This window comes from Urocitellus parryii, chromosome 5 (assembly GCF_045843805.1).
Source record: "Urocitellus parryii isolate mUroPar1 chromosome 5, mUroPar1.hap1, whole genome shotgun sequence".
Lineage (NCBI taxonomy): Eukaryota > Metazoa > Chordata > Mammalia > Rodentia > Sciuridae > Urocitellus > Urocitellus parryii.
In genome coordinates, this window is record NC_135535.1 from 158,365,796 (window position 1) to 158,387,192 (window position 21,397).

Here is a 21,397-nt window from a genome sequence, read left to right on the forward strand (position 1 = left end):
GAGGCTGAGGCAGGCTCGTGTTCAAAACCAGTCTGAGCAACTTAGCGAGGCCCTAAGCAACTCAGTGAGCCCCTGTCTCTAAATAAAATATAAAAAGGGGCTGGGATGTGGCTCAGTGGTTAAATGCCCCTGGGTTCAATCCCTGGTACCTGAGGGATATGGAGGATATTAGGGAATAATTAGGGGGATTTACAGAAAGTTAACAATGTATCAGTATTGGCTCAGTAGTTACAGGTGTTGCTAGTGGTTGCAGAGTGCATGAGCAATCTCTGCACCAACTTTCTACGAATCTAAAGCTACTCTCAAGTTAAGGGTTTATTGCAGGTGGAAATCCTTTATCTAAGTGCTTGGGACCAGGAGTGTTTTGGGTTTTGGAATATCCACATAATGAGCTATCCTGGAGATGAGATGCATGTTTAAACATGAAATTCATTTATGTTTCGGATTCATCTTAGACATGTAACCCCAAGGTAATTTTATACAGCATTTTGAGTGCACCTGCATTTGACTATGACATGTTACAAGAAGCCAGGTGTGGAATTTTCCACTTGGAGCATCAGGCGGGTGCTCAAAAGAGTTTTGGATTTTGGAGCATTTCAGGTTCTGGATTTTCAGGTTAGGGATACTCAATCTGTAATTGAAAAGAGAAGGGTGAGTACGGCGCTCTGGGCAGGTTGTGGGGGTCAGGGGAGGCACCCTGCAGGCTTGCCAGCCCTTGGTGTCAGTTAGTGTCCTTGCTTCTGTGTGAGCACAGGGTCTCGCTTTCTTAGCGTTGTCCCCACCCGCTGTTCCCTTCTTGGTTGAGACCTGCCTTCCCTGGCCACCGCACAGGAGGAGGACAGTCTGCTCTGTAGCTCCTGGGGAGCAATGTTCCCTAGGAGAGAGGGAACTCTGGGTTCTCTGCCAGGCTCCCCCTGCCCCTGCTCTGCCAAGGAGCCCGGCCTTGGTGTAGGAGAGCTGCCCACTGCCTCCCTGGCGCCCCCTGGAGGCCTGGCTGCTTCCCACCACCACAAGTAAAACCCCAGCTTTTTTGCCTTAGAAGTGGCGTCTGACCCTCCCTTTGGAGGAGGACGACAGGACTGAGCTCCTGGCCATGCAGGTTGCGGGGACCGGGGGGTGGGGTGGGGGTGTCCTTGCCGTTTCCCTTGTCTGGTGTGTAGCCTGTTTGCTGAATGGGGAGCACCCCCCCACACACACACATTTGGAAACAAGGAGGCCTTTTTGTGATCCAGAAGTCTGTATGCGAAGTTTTGATAGTGGGAGGAAGTGTTGGGGAGGAGGTTCCAGAAAGCCCCGAGGCAGGGGATCCAGCCTGTCTTCCTGCCTGCCGTGCTGAGTTGTCCCCTGGTCCTGTTTCCCGCCCCTGGGCCGTTCTCTCCCTCCCCATACAGGTCTTGGCATGTCCCCTCCACCTTGGCCTCTGTGTCAGCTGGCCCAAGGTCCCCAGGGCCCGAATCTCACATCCCTCCTCATCAACCCTCCTGTCTAAGCTGGACTGCACAGTTTTGAGGTCGGGATCTTCCTGGGTTTCCACCCTCACAGGGAGCCCCAACTTGTGGAGTAGGGCGGAGGAGACACGGCTCGGGAGCAGTGTGCTGCGGGACAGATCGATTGAACCTATGGAGGCTGCCTCGTGGCCCCAGGCCCCTGAAGGCCTCTTTCTACCTGCTTCCTGCTGGTGCCACCGTTGGCCAAGACCAGGAGATGGGCCTGCTTTCCTCCCAGCTCTGCTCCTCTTCTTTCCCAGGCCAGAGGAAGCCCATACTAGTCGATCTGGCCCAGAACAGCCAGGTTTGGAACATCTACTGAGTATAAATAGGGTCCACAGAACCACAGAGATCTGAGTTCAAATTCTAGCCTTTCCACTTCTCAGCTGGGAGGCCTTGGGCAAGTTACTTCACTTCCCTGAAACTCGGATATCTTGCCTATGAGGTGGGAATAATTCCTCTCTCCACAGGGTTGTTGTGAGGTTGTATTCAAAGCCACTTGGCCCAGTGCTGGCACATAGTAGGTGCTTGGGAAATATCAGCTTGCTCTTCAACCCCATCGCTTTGCTGTTGTTTCTCCGGCCAGAGTCCCGACCTTTGCTTGTTTTTCTAGTGCACACCCAGAGGCTATCTCAGGTTAATATACTGTGTCAAACCCTAACCTGGGAGGTTGGGGGGGTGTCCTAGCAGAGGTGACCTTGAACTTGGCTCAGGGAGGAGAGGCAAGAAAACCAGCAGCATTGTTCTTTCTGCCCTGTGGGGGTGTCTTTTGGCTGATCTCCCCAGAACTGGCTCCCTGGCCTTACCTCTGGCATTGTGGGGCAGCCATGGGAGGCTGTGGCTGACATGGCCAGGCCCTGGGTGCACATCCAGGCTGGAGCCCGTCAGGGAGCCTGTGAGTGTGTTCCAGAGGGGCTGGGGTTCCGGGCGTCCCAGCTAGCCACACCTGGCTGTGGTGCCGTGTGCCAGCTGCCCCCTGCAGTGCCCGCCAACACGGCAGCCCTGGCCGGCCACTTCCTTGGCTTGCACAAACCCCAAAGCAGTTCCAGCGGAGCCAGAGCCAGGGAGATCCCTGCTGCCAGGGTGAGCTGACAGCTGAGTGCAGTTGGGCATGCCAGGGCTCCAGAGAGGGACCCGAGCAGGAAACTCGGAACGGCAAGGCCAACCCCACCAATAGCGGTCCTTGGCTTGAGGTGGTGGCCATTGGAACAAAGGTCACTGAAGTCCTCGATGAGTGGATTTATCCTGCTCAGGGACAGAAATGAATGACAGCCATCCCTCAGAGTTTGGGGAGGGGGACTGGGTCTAAGATCCCTGTGGAAACCAAAATCTGTGGGAGCTCAAGTTCCCTGTGTCTCCTGTGCAGTTTTTCTATGTACTTTGTCATTTCTAGGTTATACAGCCTGATGCAATTTAAATGCTACATAAATAGTTATTACAGTGCACTGTTTAAGCAATAATGGCAAGAAGAAAAAAAAAAACAGGGAACATGTCAATATAGACAGTGTGTTTCAGAGATTTTTCAGTCCACAGTTGATTGAACCTGTGGAGGCGGACAGTGGATACAGGGTGTCTGACAGGTGACAGGGCTCCTGGCAGCTGTCTGCATGGTCCAACCTGCTTGACGGACATGTGCAGGAAGGCAGAGACCCAGCAGATGCCCTAACCCAAGTCCCAATGACAGCTCTCCTCTGCTTCTCTCTCCTCTCTTCTCTTCTGTCCCTGGTTTGTTCAGGACAGCTGGTGGGCTTTCAGGTACTAGTGAGGCATGCACGGGTGCCACAGTCTGGCTGGGCACAATTCACGAGCCACTTATCAAGCAGAAACGAACTTTATTTTTAGAACACACACACCACACCACAGGAGCTCTTCAGGAATTCCCTCAGAGCCCAACTGCCACCACTGGCTTCCCACAAGCCTCTCAACCCCTCTCTCCTCCTGCTCTTGAGGCCGATTGGCTGGGTCGCATGGGCGGAGCCAAAAGAGTTCCCCAATGAGCAGCTCCGTGGTCTGAAAGGGCGGGGAAACAGCCCAATGAGCATCACCGCAGAGGAGCCAATCAGCTGGCAGTTGGAAGTTTGCTGGGGCTCTGTGAGCCAATCAGCTGGAAGTTTGCTGGGGCCCCTTCGGCTGTGGCTCTCAACACCGGGGTTGTTTTGTTAGTGGTGCATCCTGGGTCTGCTAACAGCACATCAGACCAGGGAGGACCACAACACTGACCACACCTCAGTGTTGAAGGAAGGCTAGTCCCAGCCTTGGGGCGCAGGAGAGTTGGGTTTCGTTGAAAGTCACTCCACTGCAGGTGGATTATCATTTCAGCCGGCAGCCAAGCATCCTTGGGTTGGAATTCTGCTGTGTGGCTGGTGGGACCTGCAGGCCCTCCCAGGATACGTCTTGGGAAGGCAGGTCAAGTGGACACCGTCTCTACACATTGTGGCTCTTTGTTCCCATGAGGTCTTCGCTCCTGCTGGGGAGGGCAGGAGGGTGGGAGGAGCCCTGTGCCCATTGGTCTGTCTGTCCTGCCTTGTGGCGGGGAGTTGGCAGGGGCTGCCTGCCCACAAGGGCGCAAGCTTTGGTCTCATTACTCAACTGGATCCAGACATGGGCGCCAGGAAGGTTTGTGAGGAAGCCTGATGCTGGCTGCTGTGGAGTCCGCACGTTGATGAACTGGTCAGGTGCCAGTTCTGGGCACTGGGAGAGTAGGCTGGGCTGGGGCTCCGTGGTGCATGAGCTTCTGCTGCTGCAGCTCTGAGCCCACAGCCTGGCTCCAGCCTTGGCTGGCCCTGGAGGGGTGTGTCCACAGGAGCAGGTCTCCAGGTCCCCTCCAGCCTTCCCCTCCCCCATGGGACTCCCACACACATGTGGTGGGAAGCACTGTTCTTCTGTTTGGGGGACAACAGTCCCTTTGTAAGTGAGGTTTCTTTACTTATGAGTGGAAAAGAATTGATGACTGGATGGCTGGGGGAGATGGAAGTGGTAAGACTAGGACATGAAACTCCATTTCTGCTCCTTGTGAAGCAAGCCATGTGAGCAAGAGTCAGAGGCTGGCCTCCACTTCTGCCTCCATTGCTGATGGCTGACCAAACCTCTGGGCTTATGCCACTCTTTCGTGGTTTCCAGATGTTGAGATAGCCATTATTATCCCCATTCTGCAGAAAAAGAAACAGAGGTTCTAAGGGATTCCCTGTTGTGTCCCAATCAGCCGGCTCACAAAGGGCAGGGCTGGGACTTGAATTGAGGACTCTAGGAGACACTTCATCATTGCTGTGTCTCTTCTTGAGCAAGTCATTTCTCTGTGAGTCTCTGAAGCTCCATCTGGGGAATTATTTACAGAAATGACAGCACACCCCATGCATTTATCATGCTTGTAAAGACACAGAATATTTTCCATGAAACAAGCAAAATGTGATCTCTGCCTGGCAGTAGGGGAAAGCTGCTGCTCCAGGGGCAATTTTAAAGGCCTGGGGGCTCGAGCCAGGGTTCCCAGGCAGGGCCTCTTCAGGGATGTGGAAAGATGAGCGTCTGGTCAGGGGCTTGAGTTGGACACTGTGCCCACTTTCCCTCCCCACACTCGCTTTGGCATCACAGAAAGAGCTCAGCACTGGAATTGAGGGCTCCAGGACTCGACTCCCAGCTCCTGTTAGCTGTGTGTCCCTGGGCAAGTCAGGTGACCTCTCTCAACCTCAGTTTCCTCCCTGGTAAGGTGGGGATAGGAATGCCTGTCTGATGAAGCCATGGTGGGGGGAAGTGGGGGACCCCCGGTGGATACCGGACCCAGGACCTGGCGTGTCGAAAGCTCCTGGTGAATGTGCGCTCTGGTCCTTGCAGGTGGATGAGATTTACCATGACGAGTCCCTGGGGGCCCACGTGAACATCGCCCTCGTCCGTCTGGTCATGGTCGGCTACCGCCAGGTGAGGCCCCGCCTATCAGCAGGTGAGGTTTGGAGCGAGGGTAGGAGCAGCCATGTGGGCCAGCATCCGGGAAACCAGGCTGCAGGTGTCGGGGAACCTGCCATGTCTTCAGGAGGGGAAATGACAGTCCTGGTTCCTCACAGAGGGAGGTCCCTCTTCTCGGGGAACTGAAGGGAAACTGAGGCACTGACCCAGGCAGGCCCTGACAGGCTGAGCCCCGGCTCTACACTCTTAGGCCAGTCACTCATTCTCCATATGGGGTAACAGCTGAACTTCCCTCCACGGGCAGCCGTGAAGACCAGAGGAGGAAGTGAATGGAGTGTCGTGTGACGCTCAGAACAGCTCCGCCTGGACGCTTAGTCGAGGGGTTGGGAATAGCATGTGTCATTCCTCAGGGACACACGCATGGGCACGGCACGGGGGTGGCTGGTGAACACCCCTGAAGCAGGGAAGGCTGTGTGCCAGGGGCAGCCACGTGCAGAGAGCTGGGGATCTCTGGAATGCGCACTGCAGTCCCCTGGGCCTTGGGGCATCCGACATAGTGGAGGGAGAGCGGCCTCCGGCACCCGGGCTCTGACCACTCTGCTGTTGCTGCCCCTCCCCCCGCAGTCTCTGAGCCTGATCGAGCGTGGGAACCCCTCGCGCAGCCTGGAACAGGTGTGTCGCTGGGCGCACTCCCAGCAGCGCCAGGACCCCGGCCACGCGGAGCACCACGATCACGTCATCTTCCTCACCCGGCAGAACTTTGGGCCCTCAGGTATGCAAGGTACCGTGGGCTGGGCCAGCGGGTGGACGGGCTTCCTGTGGGGCCTGCCCCAGGTCAGTGGGAGGGCTCAGGACCTGGGTGGACAGATGGGTGAACTTGGACCAGGGCGAGTCAAAGGGTCCCCGCGCAGGTGCCCATTCTTTTAGTTCAGCCTGCAGGCAGCTGGGAGTGGTCAAGCCCTGGGCCTGGTGCTTAATGTCCCAGAGCCTGGCTTCTTAAAGACCCCCCTGGTGACTTTTAAGATATTTCTGTCCACATCATGTCCTGCTATCCTTGTTGTCGATTGTGAGCACTTGGGGGACAGTCGTGTGGCCTGCAGGAAAGGCAGTCCACCCTGCTCCAAGCATCACTGCCCTGGGATCCAAGATCTCATCATCCTCTGGGTTATTCCAACTCTCAAATGGGGAGAACAGTACTCTATGTCTTCCTTCGTTCCATGGCTGCTCAAAGGGCCGTGGAAGGCATGAAATGTCCATGACAGTGTACCGGCAACTGAGCATCTGCAAATGTGTGACTTTGACCCCTGGGTTTCCCATATGGGGAAACTGAGGCAGAGCATGGAGAAGAGTCTTGCCCATGCCCCACCACAGTTGGGAGACAGGCCTGAGCCCACACTGGCTCTCCAGGCCCTACGTTGAGGGCTTTCTAGTTTTTTCTGGTTTTAATGCTGGAAATAAGTGAGCCCACCCTGCCTATCCAAGGGTTTCTCATATGAATCACTGATGCCCCAAATGTGGCGGACAGACACATGCATGCATGCAGATGCAAGATGCAGCATGCACACGTACAGACACACATGTGGATACCCAGACCCATGTACATACCCACAGATACACACACGTGCACACACACTTACGTATGTAATGACATGGCATGTGGCCAGTCCCAGACCTCCAAGACATCAGGGACTCCAAACCTCCTTCCCACCACGGCTTTTCATTAGGCTCCCCAGACCGTGTCAAATGAGAGAGCGCTTAGCAGCTCTAGGTCAGGGGATGTTCTCTCTGCAGGCCCAGTTCCATCTGCCCTCCCAGCCCATAACCTGGTTAGGAGTTTTTGTTTCTGTTTGGCTTGGTGGTGCTGGGGATGGAACTCAGGGCCTCATGCCTGCTAAGCACCTGCTCTATCACTGAGCCCCAGCTCAGCCCCTGGGCTGGTCTTGAAAGTAGCGCCTTAGCACACAGTGGCGCTTGGTAAGCGTTGCCCATCGCCATCGTTACCCAAGCCAGCCTGCTGCCTTGCCACGGTTCCTGTGTGGCCTGACTGCACCTTAGTCACTATTTTGTGACTTCTAGAGAGTCATCTTTCCTGTCCTCCAGGCCACCTCTGCTGCCCACATGTCATTCCCTGCTCCCCTCAACCCCTGCATTGGAAGCCACTCCTTTCCCCTTCCTTCAGCTCATCCAGGACTGTCCCCACCCCTCGCTCTCTAACTCTAGCACTTCACCACCCCTCCTCCAATCTAATCACCGAGTCCTCCTGAAACCAGACCTCCCTTAATGGTGGGTGCTGGGGTGGGAGCAGGAGCATGGATTTGATTCTTCTCTGATTTCTCCAGGATATCTAGAGAAGTTTTTTTTTTTTTTTTTTCCCTGAGATGGGGTCTTGCTATGTTGCCCAGACTGGTCTCAAACTCCTGAGCTTGGCTGGGCACAGTGGCCCACGCCTCTAATCCTAGTGGCTTGGAAGGCTGAGGCAGAAGGATCGCGAGTTCAAAGCCAGCCCTGGCAACTTAGCGAGGCCCTAAGCAACTCGGAGAGACCTGTCTCTAAATAAAACTTTAAAAAGGGCTGGGGGTGTAGCTCAGTGGTTGAGTGCCCCTGAGTTCCATCCCTGGTACAAACAAAATAAAACAAAAACAACCAAAAAAACCCTCCTGGGCTCAAGCCATCCTCCTGCCTCAGCCTTCCAAACAGCTAGGACCTGAGGCACACACCACGGTGCCTGGCCCCCCATACTGTCTAACACAGTGTCACCCTCTACCTCCGCGCAGAAGGCCTCCCAAGCTTGTCTGCAGACTGACTGACTGACGCCAGGACTGGAGGGAGTCGGTGTGGACTTAGAGTGTGCGCAGGCTCAGATCTGCCTGGAAATCCCGCCTCTGCTTAGAGGAGGAGGCAGCAGGAGCCTCCAGGCCAGGAGGGAGCCACCAAGCCCTAGGGTGTGGGGGCAGCTACCCAGGTCTGCTCTGCTGTGGGTAGGACTTTGGGAGCATCCTTCTTCTCTAGGGACCCTCCAGCACAGGCCAGGCTGTCCCTGAGGTGGCCAGGCTGGGCACCGACCCTGGCCTGTCCTGCCTCATCTGCCTATGACTTCTCTCTCTGCCCTCTCCCCTCTCCCTGGCAGGGTATGCGCCTGTCACTGGCATGTGTCACCCCCTGAGAAGCTGTGCCCTCAACCACGAGGATGGCTTCTCCTCTGCCTTTGTGGTGGCCCACGAGACCGGCCACGTGTAAGTGGCACCAGGAGGGTGGGCGGTGCCGGTGGGTCTGTGCTGGGGGCTGGGCCGTGAACGCCAGGGAATCCTGTGGGGGAAGGCTTTCCCCAGATCTGGTCCCAGCGTCCCAGGTAGACCTGTGAGGCTGGTCTACCCGTGAGGCCTGGGCTCTCAGAGTGCCCAGAGAGGGAGGCCCTGCCCTGAGGGAGAGGGAACAAGGGCCCCACAACAATTCTGGGCCTGGGGACCAGATGTGGCCCTGCCTTTGGGAAGTTCAGTGGCAGTGTCCCTGTCATAGGCTGGGGCTTGTTTTCTGGGTGGTCTCTGTCCCTGGCTTCCCTCCATCTGCCCTCGCCTCCAGGTCCTGGTGAGACCCGATCCAGCTCACACCAGGGCCCTGTGCTCACGGGAGAGCTGGCCTGAGCCCATCACAAACAGGCACACTTAAGCCCAGGCAGCAGGCCAGCAGGGGCTGGCTGTGGGCTCTGCACCGAGGTTGTTTACAGCAGATCCATTCATTCATTCGACCGGTGTTTCTTGCAGGCCCTGTTCTAGGAACAGGGCTGCAGTGGAGAGCCCGAGAGAGACACCCGAAACAGACGGACTGGAAAGAAAGAGCCATGTCCCCTGTGTCAGCTGACAATGTGCACAGGCCACGCGTCTGGGCTTCCATCCACAGAGGCACTGCTAAGGGATGCCCTTGGCTCCGTTTCTCCCACAGCAGTGGTGCCTCCTCTCTCTGGGTCTTAGTGACCTCCACTGTGACATAGGGGCTGGCACCAGCGACACGGAGGTGCCTCCCTGCTGTGGAAGCTGATGGTTGCATCTCTCTGGAGCCAGGAGTTCCTCTTCCTGGAGACGAACAGGGGGCGCCCACTCTTCCTGAGCAGAGGCTCCTCCCTGTGGAGAGACAAGGATGAGCTTAGGGGGCCCATGTGTCTGCCTGGGGGTCCGGGCCAGATGCCGCCACCTGGAATTATTAAAAATACAGGGAGGTTTGGGCTTTGGCATTAAATACTAGCCACAAAGAGCAAAGTTTTAAAACTTAATTATCTTGGGCAGTGCCTACCAAGCACGGAGCTCTGGGGTATGTCTGGGGTCTGGGAGAGTTTAAGGGTGGCACCTGGAGGGCTCAGGGAAGGGTCTAGATCTCCTGACCTAAGTCTGTGCCTTCAGCCTGGTGGGAGACGTGCGTGGCGCTCCAGTTGATGGTGGCAGGACGGGGGGGTGCTGTAGCCGACAGCCCACAGGCAGGTGGCCTGGGCAGGTGGCCTGGGCTGGTGTCCTGGAGCAGCAGTGGGTGGGGCTAGCCATGGAAGGTAGTGATGAGGGTGGGGTGTGAGGAGGGAGACGGGTGCTGGGAGGAGAGAACAGAGGAGCCCCAGGCAGACACAGCTTTGCACCCCGTGGCCTTGGAGAGAGAGGGCTCTGCCTCCCCAGGGCCCGCAGCCTCCTGCCTCCGGCCTGCCTGCCTGCCTGTCTTCCCTGGGGTGGGCACCCAGGCCTCCCCTCTGTGCCCTGCCTTCCAGGCTCGGCATGGAGCACGACGGGCAGGGGAACGGCTGTGCGGACGAGACCAGCCTGGGCAGCGTCATGGCGCCCCTGGTGCAGGCTGCCTTCCACCGCTTCCACTGGTCCCGCTGCAGCAAGCTGGAGCTCAGCCGCTACCTCCCGTAGGTCACCTCTGCCCCGGGGGCTGGGGCTGGGGGGGTGGTGTGCACAAGACGGCTTGCATTTAATTCTTATTAAAAACCCAGACCCCTGCCCCACCCAAGATGCTAATGAGAGTCAGCTGGCAGTCCTCTGGGACTCTGGATTCACCGAGCCTGCAGGCAGTACCCAGGCTGAAGGCTGGGAGCCTCAGGCCCGGGCTGGGGTATCTCTGTCTCCCCAGAGGCCCAGAGAAGGGACAGGCTGAGAGGGCATGTCCAGGGGCAAGGCCAGGGTTGAGATCCAGGCCTGAGAAGGGGCCGGAGTGGACATGGTGGGCAGCTGGAGGCAGGGATGCGGTGTGACCTCTGCAGGGAGCTGGCCAGGCTTCCCGGTGCACTTCCTGCCCAGGGGCTGGGCTTTGCCCCTCCCCTCAGGGCACAGAAAGCCCTCACGTTATCCACCAGTCGAATTTAATCTTGGCCATGGTGTGCCTGTCCCTTTAACATGACTCAAACTGGTCTCCTAAGCCAGCTGTGACTGAGTTCCTAGCCCCAGTCCTGGGTCCCTTGCCCTCCCACACAGTCACTGGGAGAGACCAAGCCCCCGGCCAGGGCTGCTCGGGTCAGCCTTCCTCCCTGGAGGAGCGGCCGGCCATCCCTGCAGGCTGCATGCCTGTTGGAAACCCCAGCTCCGGCAAGGAAGAGCGAGGGACCTCCTGCCCGCGGCCCGGCTCACCCCCTTGTTTCTCTGGCAGCTCCTACGACTGCCTCCTGGATGACCCCTTCGAACCCACCTGGCCGCAGCCCCCGGAGCTGCCCGGGATTGACTACTCAATGGACGAACAGTGCCGCTTTGACTTCGGCACCGGCTACCAGACCTGCTTGGCAGTGAGTATTCCCTGGGCCTCTGCAGGCCAGGGACGCCAGGGCCATGTCCTTCCATGAGCCAAACTAGTCGTTCACAGGGTACCTTCCACCTGGACCGTCAGTCAGCCTGGGTCCAGGGAGGAGCAGGGTGGACAGGACGCAGGCCCTGCCCGGGTCTGCTTGTGGGGACAGGTATGTCAGGGGGCTTGAACAGCCTCTGCCCTGGGAAAGATGGTAGGAGTAGCCCGGGGAGGGAGGCCCTGGCTGGCTGCTCCCTGGGGGTTCACCTGGGGAGCCGTGCAGGTGTTAGATCAGGTTCTGGTCCTTGGGAGCACCCCTGTACCTGCATATCACCTCTCTCCAGGGGGGTCACGTCCTTTCCCCCACCCCCATCCTTATGCCCGAGATTGCAAATACCAGGAGCATAACCCTGGTCCACCCTGCAGGACAGGAAGGGAGGCCCTTAAGCCTAGAGATCAGCTCAAATCCCCCGGGAAAGAACCAAACTGTGCTACCTGTGGCCCTGGCTGAGGCTCTGATAAGGTGACATCAGAGGGCAGGGCACTTTCTGAAGGGGAGGCCTGGGTGATCCAAGTGCTTTGTACCCCCCACGTAGGGTATTCAGAGCCCTCACCTGCATGGGACAGAGGCTCTCTGGTACCACGAGGAGCCCCTGTATGTGGTCACCTTCCCTCCTCTCCAGGCCATGCTGGGACGTGGTCTGACACAGCACAGCTTTGGGATGGAAGGACAGGGTGTGGGATTTCAGTGCCCAAATGCTGTGTTGGTGGGATGCTCGTCTGGCGGGTGGGGATGAGGCCCCTGGGGCTTTCCAGGACAGTCTAGAAGGTATGATCACCCACCTCTGGCCTTGCTGGATGTCCACCTTAGAGGGAGATGGGGGCCTCAACCTCAGCGTTGTCCCTTCAGCATCCCCCATATGCACAGGAATCTGAGAACTCCTCAGAGCCTGAAACTCTTGTCCCAGGTCAGTGACAAGGTAGCTTCTGCAGATTAGGGAAAGGAAGCCAGGAGAGGACCGCTCCTAATGGGGAGAAGAGGAGTCCTGGGAGCCAGTGGCACTTGGGGTGAGAGGAGCTTGAGGGTGTGTGAGCTCTGGTTTCCTGGGCATCCACCACACCTCCCTCTCTCCACCGCCACCCCCTGCCCCTTGGACAACTTGTGAGGGCTGGAGAGTCAGCCTGGTGACCCAATCCTTTTGCCACACAGTTCAGGACCTTTGAGCCCTGCAAACAGCTGTGGTGCAGCCACCCGGACAACCCATACTTCTGCAAGACCAAGAAGGGGCCCCCGCTGGATGGGACCGAGTGTGCACCAGGCAAGGTAGCTGCAGGGTCTGCAGTGGAAGTGCTTCCCCGGGGGTGGGACATCCCTGGCCGGGACAGGTGCAGATCCTGGAGGCCCCAGGCCTGTGTATATGTGAAGGAGGGGCAGTGCCAAAGGACAGGGCAGCAGATCTGCCAGGAGTCTTCTGCAGCCTCCCACGTGCTACGCTTCCCCTCCACCCGGGAGCCCTTCGCCTCCGCAGTTGGCCAGGTGTAGCAGGATCTCATAACCGGTCAGCAGGAATGCTTGCCCCGTTTTACAAATGAGAAAGATGAGGTCCGAGCAGGTCAAGGAATTTGTCAGGGCCACATAAGGAGTGATTAGCCTACGGGGGATGAAGGAAGACTCCAGGCATCCACTCCCAGCCCCAAACTGTCCCTTTCTCCCTCAGTGTTGAGATATTCCTGGTGGGTGTTTGCTCCCTTGTGCATGCCTGGGTGCCAGGGCTGCTTTGGTCAGGGGACCTCGTTCCTGGGTCTGAGGACCCTGAGCTGGGATTCTGCTCTCTTGCTGGCCCTGCCCTGGTGTGTTGGTGACCTTGGGCCATTCATTGAACTTCTCCAGCCCTGCTGAGGCTGCTTATCCCTGACCAAACCTCCTTCCAGTGCCTCAAGATGGAGGTTATAGGGTCAGGTCAAAGCAAGTAAAGGAGCCAAAGAGAAGCAGGACAGTTCAGAGAGGTTTTTGCTGAGCATCAGCCATGAGCCCAGTGCCCTACCCCCAGCTTGCCCTCTGACCTGTAGCCTCTGCCCTAGCCAGGCTCAGCCCTCCTACGGGCCCTGCTGGGCATCTCCCAGGTTTGTGCCTTCACAGATGGATGGGGCTTCCCAAGCCCTGGATATGCCCTGTTGGTTCCCAAACCTGGTTGGTTCCCTTCCTAGACAGCTTTATCTGCTCCAGGTCTTTCTGCTTCTTAAATTTTCCCAGGTGGTTTCAAAGTCCCAGGCCCTCCCCGGTCACAATTTGAAATAATTGTTAATCCGTGGGTCTCAGTTTGGGCTGCATGTTGGAATCACCCAGGGAGCTTTTAAACTCCCCACCCCTAGAACAGGGAGTGACTGCACGTGGACCCAGAGGGTCTTTTGGGGGTGGTGGAAGTGTTCTGAAATTGGATTTTGGTGAAAGTTGCACGACTCCCACAATGAGTGACTTTTCTGGCTTGTAAGCCTTGCCCCACCATAGCTTCTGAGAGCCCTTTCCCCTGGGGATTTCGGCTTAGCTGTCTGCAGGAAGCCCAGGCATCTGGAGTTTTAAGGGCCCCCCACCCCCTACCCTATGACTCCAAGATTAAGAATTGCTGAGCTCATCTCTTGAGAAAGGCCCAGAGAGCTTTGCTTTGGCTCTTTCACATTAGCCTAAAGCAAAAGAGAGGGTGTTTCCCTCCTTGGAGAGCCCAGCTCCGGCTCTGCAGGGGCTGGTGCTACCGCTCTGCAATAGCCCTGGTGAGCAGGTGAGAGCACCCAGGCTCAGCAGGAATAGTGGCCCACCCAGCTGGTCATGGCCGAACTGGGGCTCTAGCCTGGGCCTCTGGGACTCCAGGCTTCTGCTGCCCACACTGCAAGGCAGGCCCCCCTGGCCAGCTTGACTCCAGGGACACATCTGCTTGTGGCCCCAGGAAGGAAAGTCAAGGTGCATAGCCAAGATCAGATCTAGATAGCCTGGGAAGGTTGGTCTCCTCCTCCTTTCATTGCTCCTGGATGATGATTGAACTAATTGCATATTTATTCTCCTCATTAATCTCATTCAATACGCTCTGCTATTTCTGGAGCTGTGTGTGCTCCCTGCACTGAATTCTGTAGTGAGGGGCAGTTATCCCCGTGGTACTGTTGAAGATGAGGCTCAGGAAGGCGAACCCCCTGTCCGAGGTTGCTCAGCTGGTGACAGGGGTGGGACCCTGTCCACCCCCCGGCTCCTCTCTCAATGTCTCTTTTTCTGGGCTCTCCCATGGTGTTGTGTGCCCAGCTGTGCCTTGTGTCCTCTTGAGTACCCTCCCGAGCAGGCTCTGCTGCAGTGGACCAGGGTGACCTCGTGCCCTCTACTTCACCCCAGTGGTGTTTCAAAGGTTACTGCATCTGGAAGTCGCCGGAGCAGATTTATGGCCAGGATGGAGGCTGGAGCTCCTGGACCAAGTTTGGGTCATGTTCTCGGTCCTGTGGGGGTGGAGTGAGATCCCGCAGCCGGAGCTGTGACAACCCCCCGTGAGTGCACTTGGTGGGTGGGCTGAGGGTCTTGGAGGGGAAGGTGGTGGTGGGGGACAGAGAATGGCTCCTGTGTGTTCTATGGATGAGGACCCAAGATTGTCAGGGGTGGGGCAGGTCATTCCCACCAGCATTCCCCAGTGACCCATCATTTCTCACTCTTGTGAGTGTTTCGGAATTGGGATTCTCAAATTCTCATGTATAGAAGATTCTCCAGAAGGTCTGGGTGGACCCAAGACACTGTCAATCAAGACCCCCCTCCCCCGTGAAATGTGTTGCACATGATCCCCAAGTTTATTTTCTACCGCATGGAACAGAACTTCCTTTTTCTTAACTTACCTCTTTCTAACAAGGTCCTTGTGCCCCTACCCAACCTCAGCATTCTGGAGAGACATTGGGCCCTTCTCATCCCCTCTGTGGGATCCCCTCCCCTGCTCCATGGTTTCAGAATTTCCCAGCTCTTCATGGTCCCCATTTCCCAAGCCGAAGCAGCTTGCTTAGGGTAGCCTCATGAGAGATGGGGACTGGCAGAGGCTGCCTGGCGGGTCAGCTGTTCCTAGGGACCTTCACATGCACAGGGCCTGGTCCAGCTTCCTCCTGGCACCAAGTGGTGTGATGAATACTGCCAAAGGGCAGATCACAGGACCACAGTGGCTCTAGTATCCTCCTAGTTAGTGACCCCACACTACACTGCTTCCCCACGGGGACAGAGGCTCACCGCTTACTGAAACAGCCGTGCCTTCATAGACAGCTGTATTGACCTCCTGCAGATGGAGCCGAGGTGGACCTCCTTGTAGTCTTCACCTGTGGGAGATACAAAAGCCAAGATGACGGGAAGGCCCAGTGGCACCCCCGCTCCATCACCTCGCAGTCATGACCTGCAGTTATCCCCTGGATCAAAGCAGCCTTCCATTGTGCTCCTTTGTAATAATAGCTGGTTTTATTTTTTGAGGCTTAAATGAAATAACATGTGCCCTCAGCACCATGCCCAGCAGAGATTAAGCACTTAATAGACGCTAGCGAATATCAAGATAGTTGTTACAATTATTATTAACAAAGTACACTGAGCATTTGGTCGGGGCTAGACAGGATGCTAAAATCGCAGACGCCCCTGTAATTCTCCAGCATCTGTGAGCAGGGTGTGATTAACCTCATGCCCTTGGATTCTTGTATCAGTAGCTTTAATCCTCTTGACTTCATGGAGAAAAGAGTGTAGATCGCCTTCCCACACCCTTTCTTATCATTTTTACAGACACCAGTAGGCAGGTACGATGGGCCCTCTTTTCAAAGGGAAATTCAGGCAAAGCCAAGTGACTTGATCAAGGTGCTTGGACAGGACTTGGGCGCCATGCTCTTCTGATTCCAATCCAAGTCTCCTGGACCACTCTTTAGTGTATTATGAGATTAAATGGATGCGGGTGCAAATAGACAGCATTGAGTATTTATTAAGTGCCTACTGCATGGTCAATCGGTCCTAGTGTCCATCTGCCTGCCCCCTCACCCCGGCACACAGTGGAACAGGTGATGTGTGCCCCAAGGAGGGGGAGGGAGGGTCTGGGAGGCGCAGCTCAGAGGCCATGCTGCGGGTTGCTTGATAAGTTAGTGGAGCCCTTTGATGCTGGCTGAGCTACCCCTGAAAGCCCCCACCTGCCCCATCAACCCGCCAGGTCACCTGGTCTCTCTGTGCCACCCTAGCCCAGCCTACGGAGGCCGCCTGTGCTCAGGGCCCTCCTTCGAGTACCAGGTCTGCAACCCCGAGGAGTGCCCCGGGCCCTACGAGGACTTCCGGGCCCAGCAGTGTGCCAAGCGGAACTCCTACTACACCCACCAGAACACCAAGCACAGCTGGCTCCCCTACGAGTCTGAGGATGGTGAGCGGCCTTGTGCCCACTCCCTGTGTCCTGGTGTCCACCGGGGCTGTGTGTTCCCCGGAAGTTCCTCCCTCAGGTGTTCCCATCCGTGGAGGTGTGGGACATGGAGGTGCTGAAAGGGACATTGCCGTCATGAGTGTGGCCACAGATCTTTGTGCAGGCCTGTGTGTGGTGACCCTGGGGTCCCCATCTGGACCATCCCTTGATGGCATGCTCTGATCACGGTTTCCCTGCAGATACAAGTGGCCTGGGGCGGGGGGGGGGGTGCTTTTCCCAGGGATGCTGTAGAACCCTGCAGGCTGCAGTTGGGGCCGGTGCCTTTCAGACCTCTGTGCTTGCCTGCATGGGTGAGCATCTGTCCTAAGAATGTTCCAGAGAACACAGGAACACTGTGCTCCCTAGAAAAAGTGAGGTTGGAGCTCAGATCACTTCCTGGAATTTGTCCCTGGGGCCTCCCAGCCCTCCCCAGGGCTTCAGGCACCTCTCCCTTCATGTGACCAGTGTCCCCAGAAGCTCAGTTGTATCCCATGCCAGGTTCTTATCTGGTACTGACCAGGTCTCCGTTCCAGCGGTCACTGGAGGTGATTTGAAAGGCAGGCAGAGGGACCCCTCCAGGCTGCCTTGGATGGTCACACGGGCCTCAGCACTCACACAGAGGGTCTGAGTTTGGGGACTGTGCTGGTGTCAGTCTGTGTTGGGTACTCCTGTGGGGCCCCATGTTCCTGGCATCTTAGAGCCTTCAGGCTGGGGGGCCCTTCCCAGCCCTCGGAGCCCATCTCTTGCCCCAAGCTCCTGTGTTTCCCTGTCGGTAGATTCTGCTTGCCGTGCCGCCCTGGGCTCCAGACAGCTCCCATGAGAGTGGCCTCTCATTCCCTGAGCCCAGGGTTGACCCCAGGACCCCATGCTCCCTGGCTCATGTTTAGAATGACAGAATCCTCAGACTGGAAGGGAACTCAGGGGCCTGTCATGGCCACACCCTTTGGAGCACGCTTGCAGGGGATATCTTGGAAGTCGGCTGGCTCCCCTGGACTCCCAGACCCCTCCTGCCTGGTCGCACTGGCCAGGACCCTGCCTGACTCCTGTGCAGAGAAACTGAGGCCGTGTGTGTGTCAGGCTCCAGGCTGGGGGCCTGAATGCTGGTGGCGAGTCACCGAGTGGCCTGGGAGCTCAGGGTCTGGAAGCAGGAGCCAGACAGGTTCCTTAGAAATGGGCTGTGGGAGAGAGAGGCTGGACTTGGAAGGCTTCCAGGTCTGGTCAGTAGCAAAATGGGGCAGGGAGGGGAAGGCTGGGAGGCCCTGGGCAGCTGGACTTTGGGCTTTTCCCAGGACTTCTAGACAAATTCCAGGAAGCTGGTTAAGCCCCCAGTCTCGCTTTTTCTAAGAAGCACAGCAAGTGTTTATGTTTCCTCTGGAACCTCCTTCTTAGGTCATCAGCAGCCCAGACAGAGAAGAGAACATTTTCATAGTTTGAACCAGAAAGGGCCCTCTTCCCTCCCTTTCTGCCGCTCCATTTATAAACCCCAATCCAGCCCACCGCCTGCCTGGCTTGTCCACCACTTTTGAGGTGTATAAATGTGTTCAGTTGCAGGGTCAGACCACGGTGTGCTCGGCTGCTGGGTCAGGTCCTGCTGAATCACCGTGTGGCCTCTTCTCCTCGGTTTCCTCCTCTGTCATTCTAGAACCTACCTCCCTGGGGTGTTGAGAGGGTTAAAGGAGTTAGTTTCACAAAAAGCATTTCAGGTTGTACATCAGGGTGTGCGTAGGCTTTGATACCTAGGAAGCAGCCACTAAGCCTTGGCTTATTTTGGGTATTATTTTGTCACTTGATTTTTCTCAATATCTTGATGTGGCACTCTGCTGACCAGGGATAATGAAATAAGCTGAGAGGCCAAAGCACTCGCCCTGGGAGACGGAGACGTGACTAATTAGCACGCACCAGAGCAGGGATTTTCTGCCCAGGCTCCACACACACACACACACACACACACACACACACACACACTGATCCCCCTGCTGTGCAGAGCCGGTGGGGGGTGGTGTACAGGGTTGTGGGGGGGCTTCTGGGCTGCACCGCAGGCTGATGGCAGGCTGATGTCGTCCTGGGCTTCGTGCTCTCTGCAAGCCCAGTGGGGGGATCACCGTGGCATCTCTCCCCACAGACACCCAGAAGTGTGAGCTCATCTGCCAGTCGGCAGACACGGGAGACGTGGTGTTCATGAACCAGGTGGTCCACGACGGGACGCGCTGCAGCTACCGGGACCCTTACAGCCTCTGTGCCCGTGGCGAGTGTGTGGTGGGTGCCCCCTCCAGGTCACCCACCTCTGCTGGTTCTTGGAGACTGGAGGGGGGCTCCGTCACTGTCCCGTGCTCCTTAGGAAGATAAGCATGCCTGCACCTGCCTCACTCAGGACACCCCCTTGGTCCTTGACACAGCCCTGGGGTGCTAGAAGGGGTCACTTACTGTCTAGCCCATTCAAGGGGAGAGGAGATGTCAAAAATCGTCACCACACGGGGTTCAAGACCAGGTTGCATGGCGGATCTGAGGGCGACCTGTCTTTGGGTACTTTCTGCCTAGGGTTCCTCTCTAGGCCGAGGCCTGGGGACCGGGAGGGAGCAGGGGCTTCAGGGGCCGGGTGCAGGGTTCTTTCTGCTCATCTCACCTCTGGCCGCAGCCCGTTGGCTGTGACAAGGAGGTGGGGTCCATGAAGGCTGATGACAAGTGCGGGGTCTGCGGCGGTGACAACTCCCACTGCAGGACGGTGAAGGGGACTCTGGGCAAAGCTTCCAAGCAGGCAGGTGAGCTGGGCTGGGCCCTCCTCCTTGATCTGTGCCATGGTTCAGTGTGGGGTGGAGGGGCCCCCGAGCCTGTCCCCAGACCTCCCCAGGCTGCCCAGGGCTTGGTGAGCCAGAAGCAGCAGCCCTCACCCCATCTTCCAGGCATGCTGCAGCTGCGCACTGGGCCTGGGATCTCAGAGAAGCACCCTCCTGCTGGGCGGTGTGTCGTGCTGGGAGCCCCGCCGTCTCATTGGCATCAGGGCTGTTGGTGGGGTGAGGGTCAGATAGGTCTGAAGGTGTGGCCAGGGCCACAAGATTGGTCATCTGTCTTCTTCTTCCTCTTTCTCCTCCTCCTCCTCTTTCTCCTCTTCCTCCTTCTCCCCTCTCTCATCTTCTTTAAACCTGTGGTACCTCTTGCTTTGGACTCCTGGTATCTCTGAGTTCCTTGGCTCCCCACCTCCAATCTGATCAAACTCGATGTGGAAAGGGCCAGCTGGTAGTAGTCCTTTACATGTTAGTGTGAACTAGGTCTCCCTCTCTGTGTCCCCGGGGTGGGGATTTTATAGTTTTGCTTTGTCTTTCCTTGTACGTGACGGCAGAAGGTTGGCGACTCTGAGAAAGGCTTGGTTCCAGGCCTTGGAGTGGGAGGGCCACGGGGGCCCAGGACAGCCACCTGGGATCTTGTGGCCTCTTCCACTGAAATCCCCCTAGTATTCTAAGGTGTGGAAAGAAGGGGAGCTGAGGCCAGAGGGGGGAAAGGAGGAGAAAGGAGAGAAGTGAGAGAGCTGGGTCAAGGGAGGGGGACATAATAGCCACACCCCGCCCACGTGTTTATAGGGTGCCCGAAGCTGTGACCTGCCATTGGATCCCCTGGGGGAGCAGGTCCCATCCCTGCTTTGCCGAGGAGGACACAAGTTCAGAGAGGTTCTGGGGTTGAGTAAGATGTTCCTGATTAAGTGAGAGGTTCTGCAAGTGAATAAGGTGGGGTGACAGGCAATGGGCCACCAACTCAGGGCGATTTCTGCTTTTCTGGAACCTTCTGTGCAGGAGCAGCTGCCAAACTGGTGCAGATCCCGGCAGGTGCCAGGCACATCCAGATCGAGGCGCTGGAAAAGGCCCCCCACCGCATTGGTGAGTGCGGGGTGCTGGGAGAGGTGGCAGGCCCCGGGCCCTGCCCACAGGTCCAGGAATTCTGGGAGAACAGAGGACGGGTGGACGTCCACAGACTTGAATGATGACACAGAATCCCTTTTCTTTTATTTCTAAACATCTGCTGCATGGGTGACTTGTCCCTTGGTTCAAATTTTAGAAGGTCTAGAAGGAAATCTAGTTAAGAGTCCCCCTTGCACCCTTGTCACACAGAGATTGTTTTTTTTTCCTCAGGGGAAACCACTGTTTAAACTTCTTGTCCATGTGGATGGCTTTTAAAGGAAAACCATTTTCACAGAGTGTATCTGTCAGCTTTTGCTGCATAACAGACAGCCCTCAAAACAGTAGCTCCAAACAACAGTCATTTCTGAGCTCACAGTTCTATGAGTCAGTCTCAGGGCTGGGCTCAGCTGGGTGGTTCTGCTGCTGCTTAGATGGACCTGTGCAAATCCTGTCAGCTGGTAGGTCTGTTGGGGACTAGTTGGTCTAGGATGTGTGAGGTTGGTGCTGGTTCTCAGCTGGGGTCATCAGGGTGACAGGGCCATATGTGACAACAGGCTAACTGGGATTATTCACAGCATGTTTCCCATGTCCCTTTGGTCCAAGTCACACAGCCAAGCTCAGGTTCAAAGGGAAGAAAATCAGATTGTGGTTGGGAGAAATAGTCAAGTCACAGTACTGGGGGGCCTTGCCTGTAGGAATAGGGGGGACTTGTAGCATTTCTGCATTCCACCTTGGGGACCCTTAAGTTACTCCTGTTATAACGATACTTAAACACAGTCACTATGTGAGGTGTCTACCCTCCATGCTTGTCACGGTCACAGAGCTATGAAGCCAGGACAGATTAAAAATTAGAACCCTGAGAGAAATGAAAAGATTCAAATTAGTTAAAATAATTCAAACTAAGAATATTAACATAATGTAAGAGATATTTTTG

General features: G+C 56.6%; 1 protein-coding gene across 1 annotated transcript in view; it reads left to right on the forward strand.

Moving 5' to 3' along the window:
- Positions 1–21,397, forward strand: part of Adamts14 (ADAM metallopeptidase with thrombospondin type 1 motif 14) — a 74,450-nt gene that overhangs the window by 38,408 nt on the left and 14,645 nt on the right. The window contains exons 4-14 of the mRNA XM_077798692.1: positions 5,316–5,399; positions 6,009–6,156; positions 8,512–8,617; positions 10,132–10,275; positions 11,010–11,142; positions 12,352–12,465; positions 14,518–14,666; positions 16,362–16,537; positions 18,696–18,829; positions 19,209–19,332; positions 20,359–20,442. Of these exons, the coding sequence (XP_077654818.1) occupies positions 5,316–5,399; positions 6,009–6,156; positions 8,512–8,617; positions 10,132–10,275; positions 11,010–11,142; positions 12,352–12,465; positions 14,518–14,666; positions 16,362–16,537; positions 18,696–18,829; positions 19,209–19,332; positions 20,359–20,442 (1,396 nt within the window). The remainder of the gene's footprint in view (positions 1–5,315; positions 5,400–6,008; positions 6,157–8,511; positions 8,618–10,131; positions 10,276–11,009; positions 11,143–12,351; positions 12,466–14,517; positions 14,667–16,361; positions 16,538–18,695; positions 18,830–19,208; positions 19,333–20,358; positions 20,443–21,397) is intronic.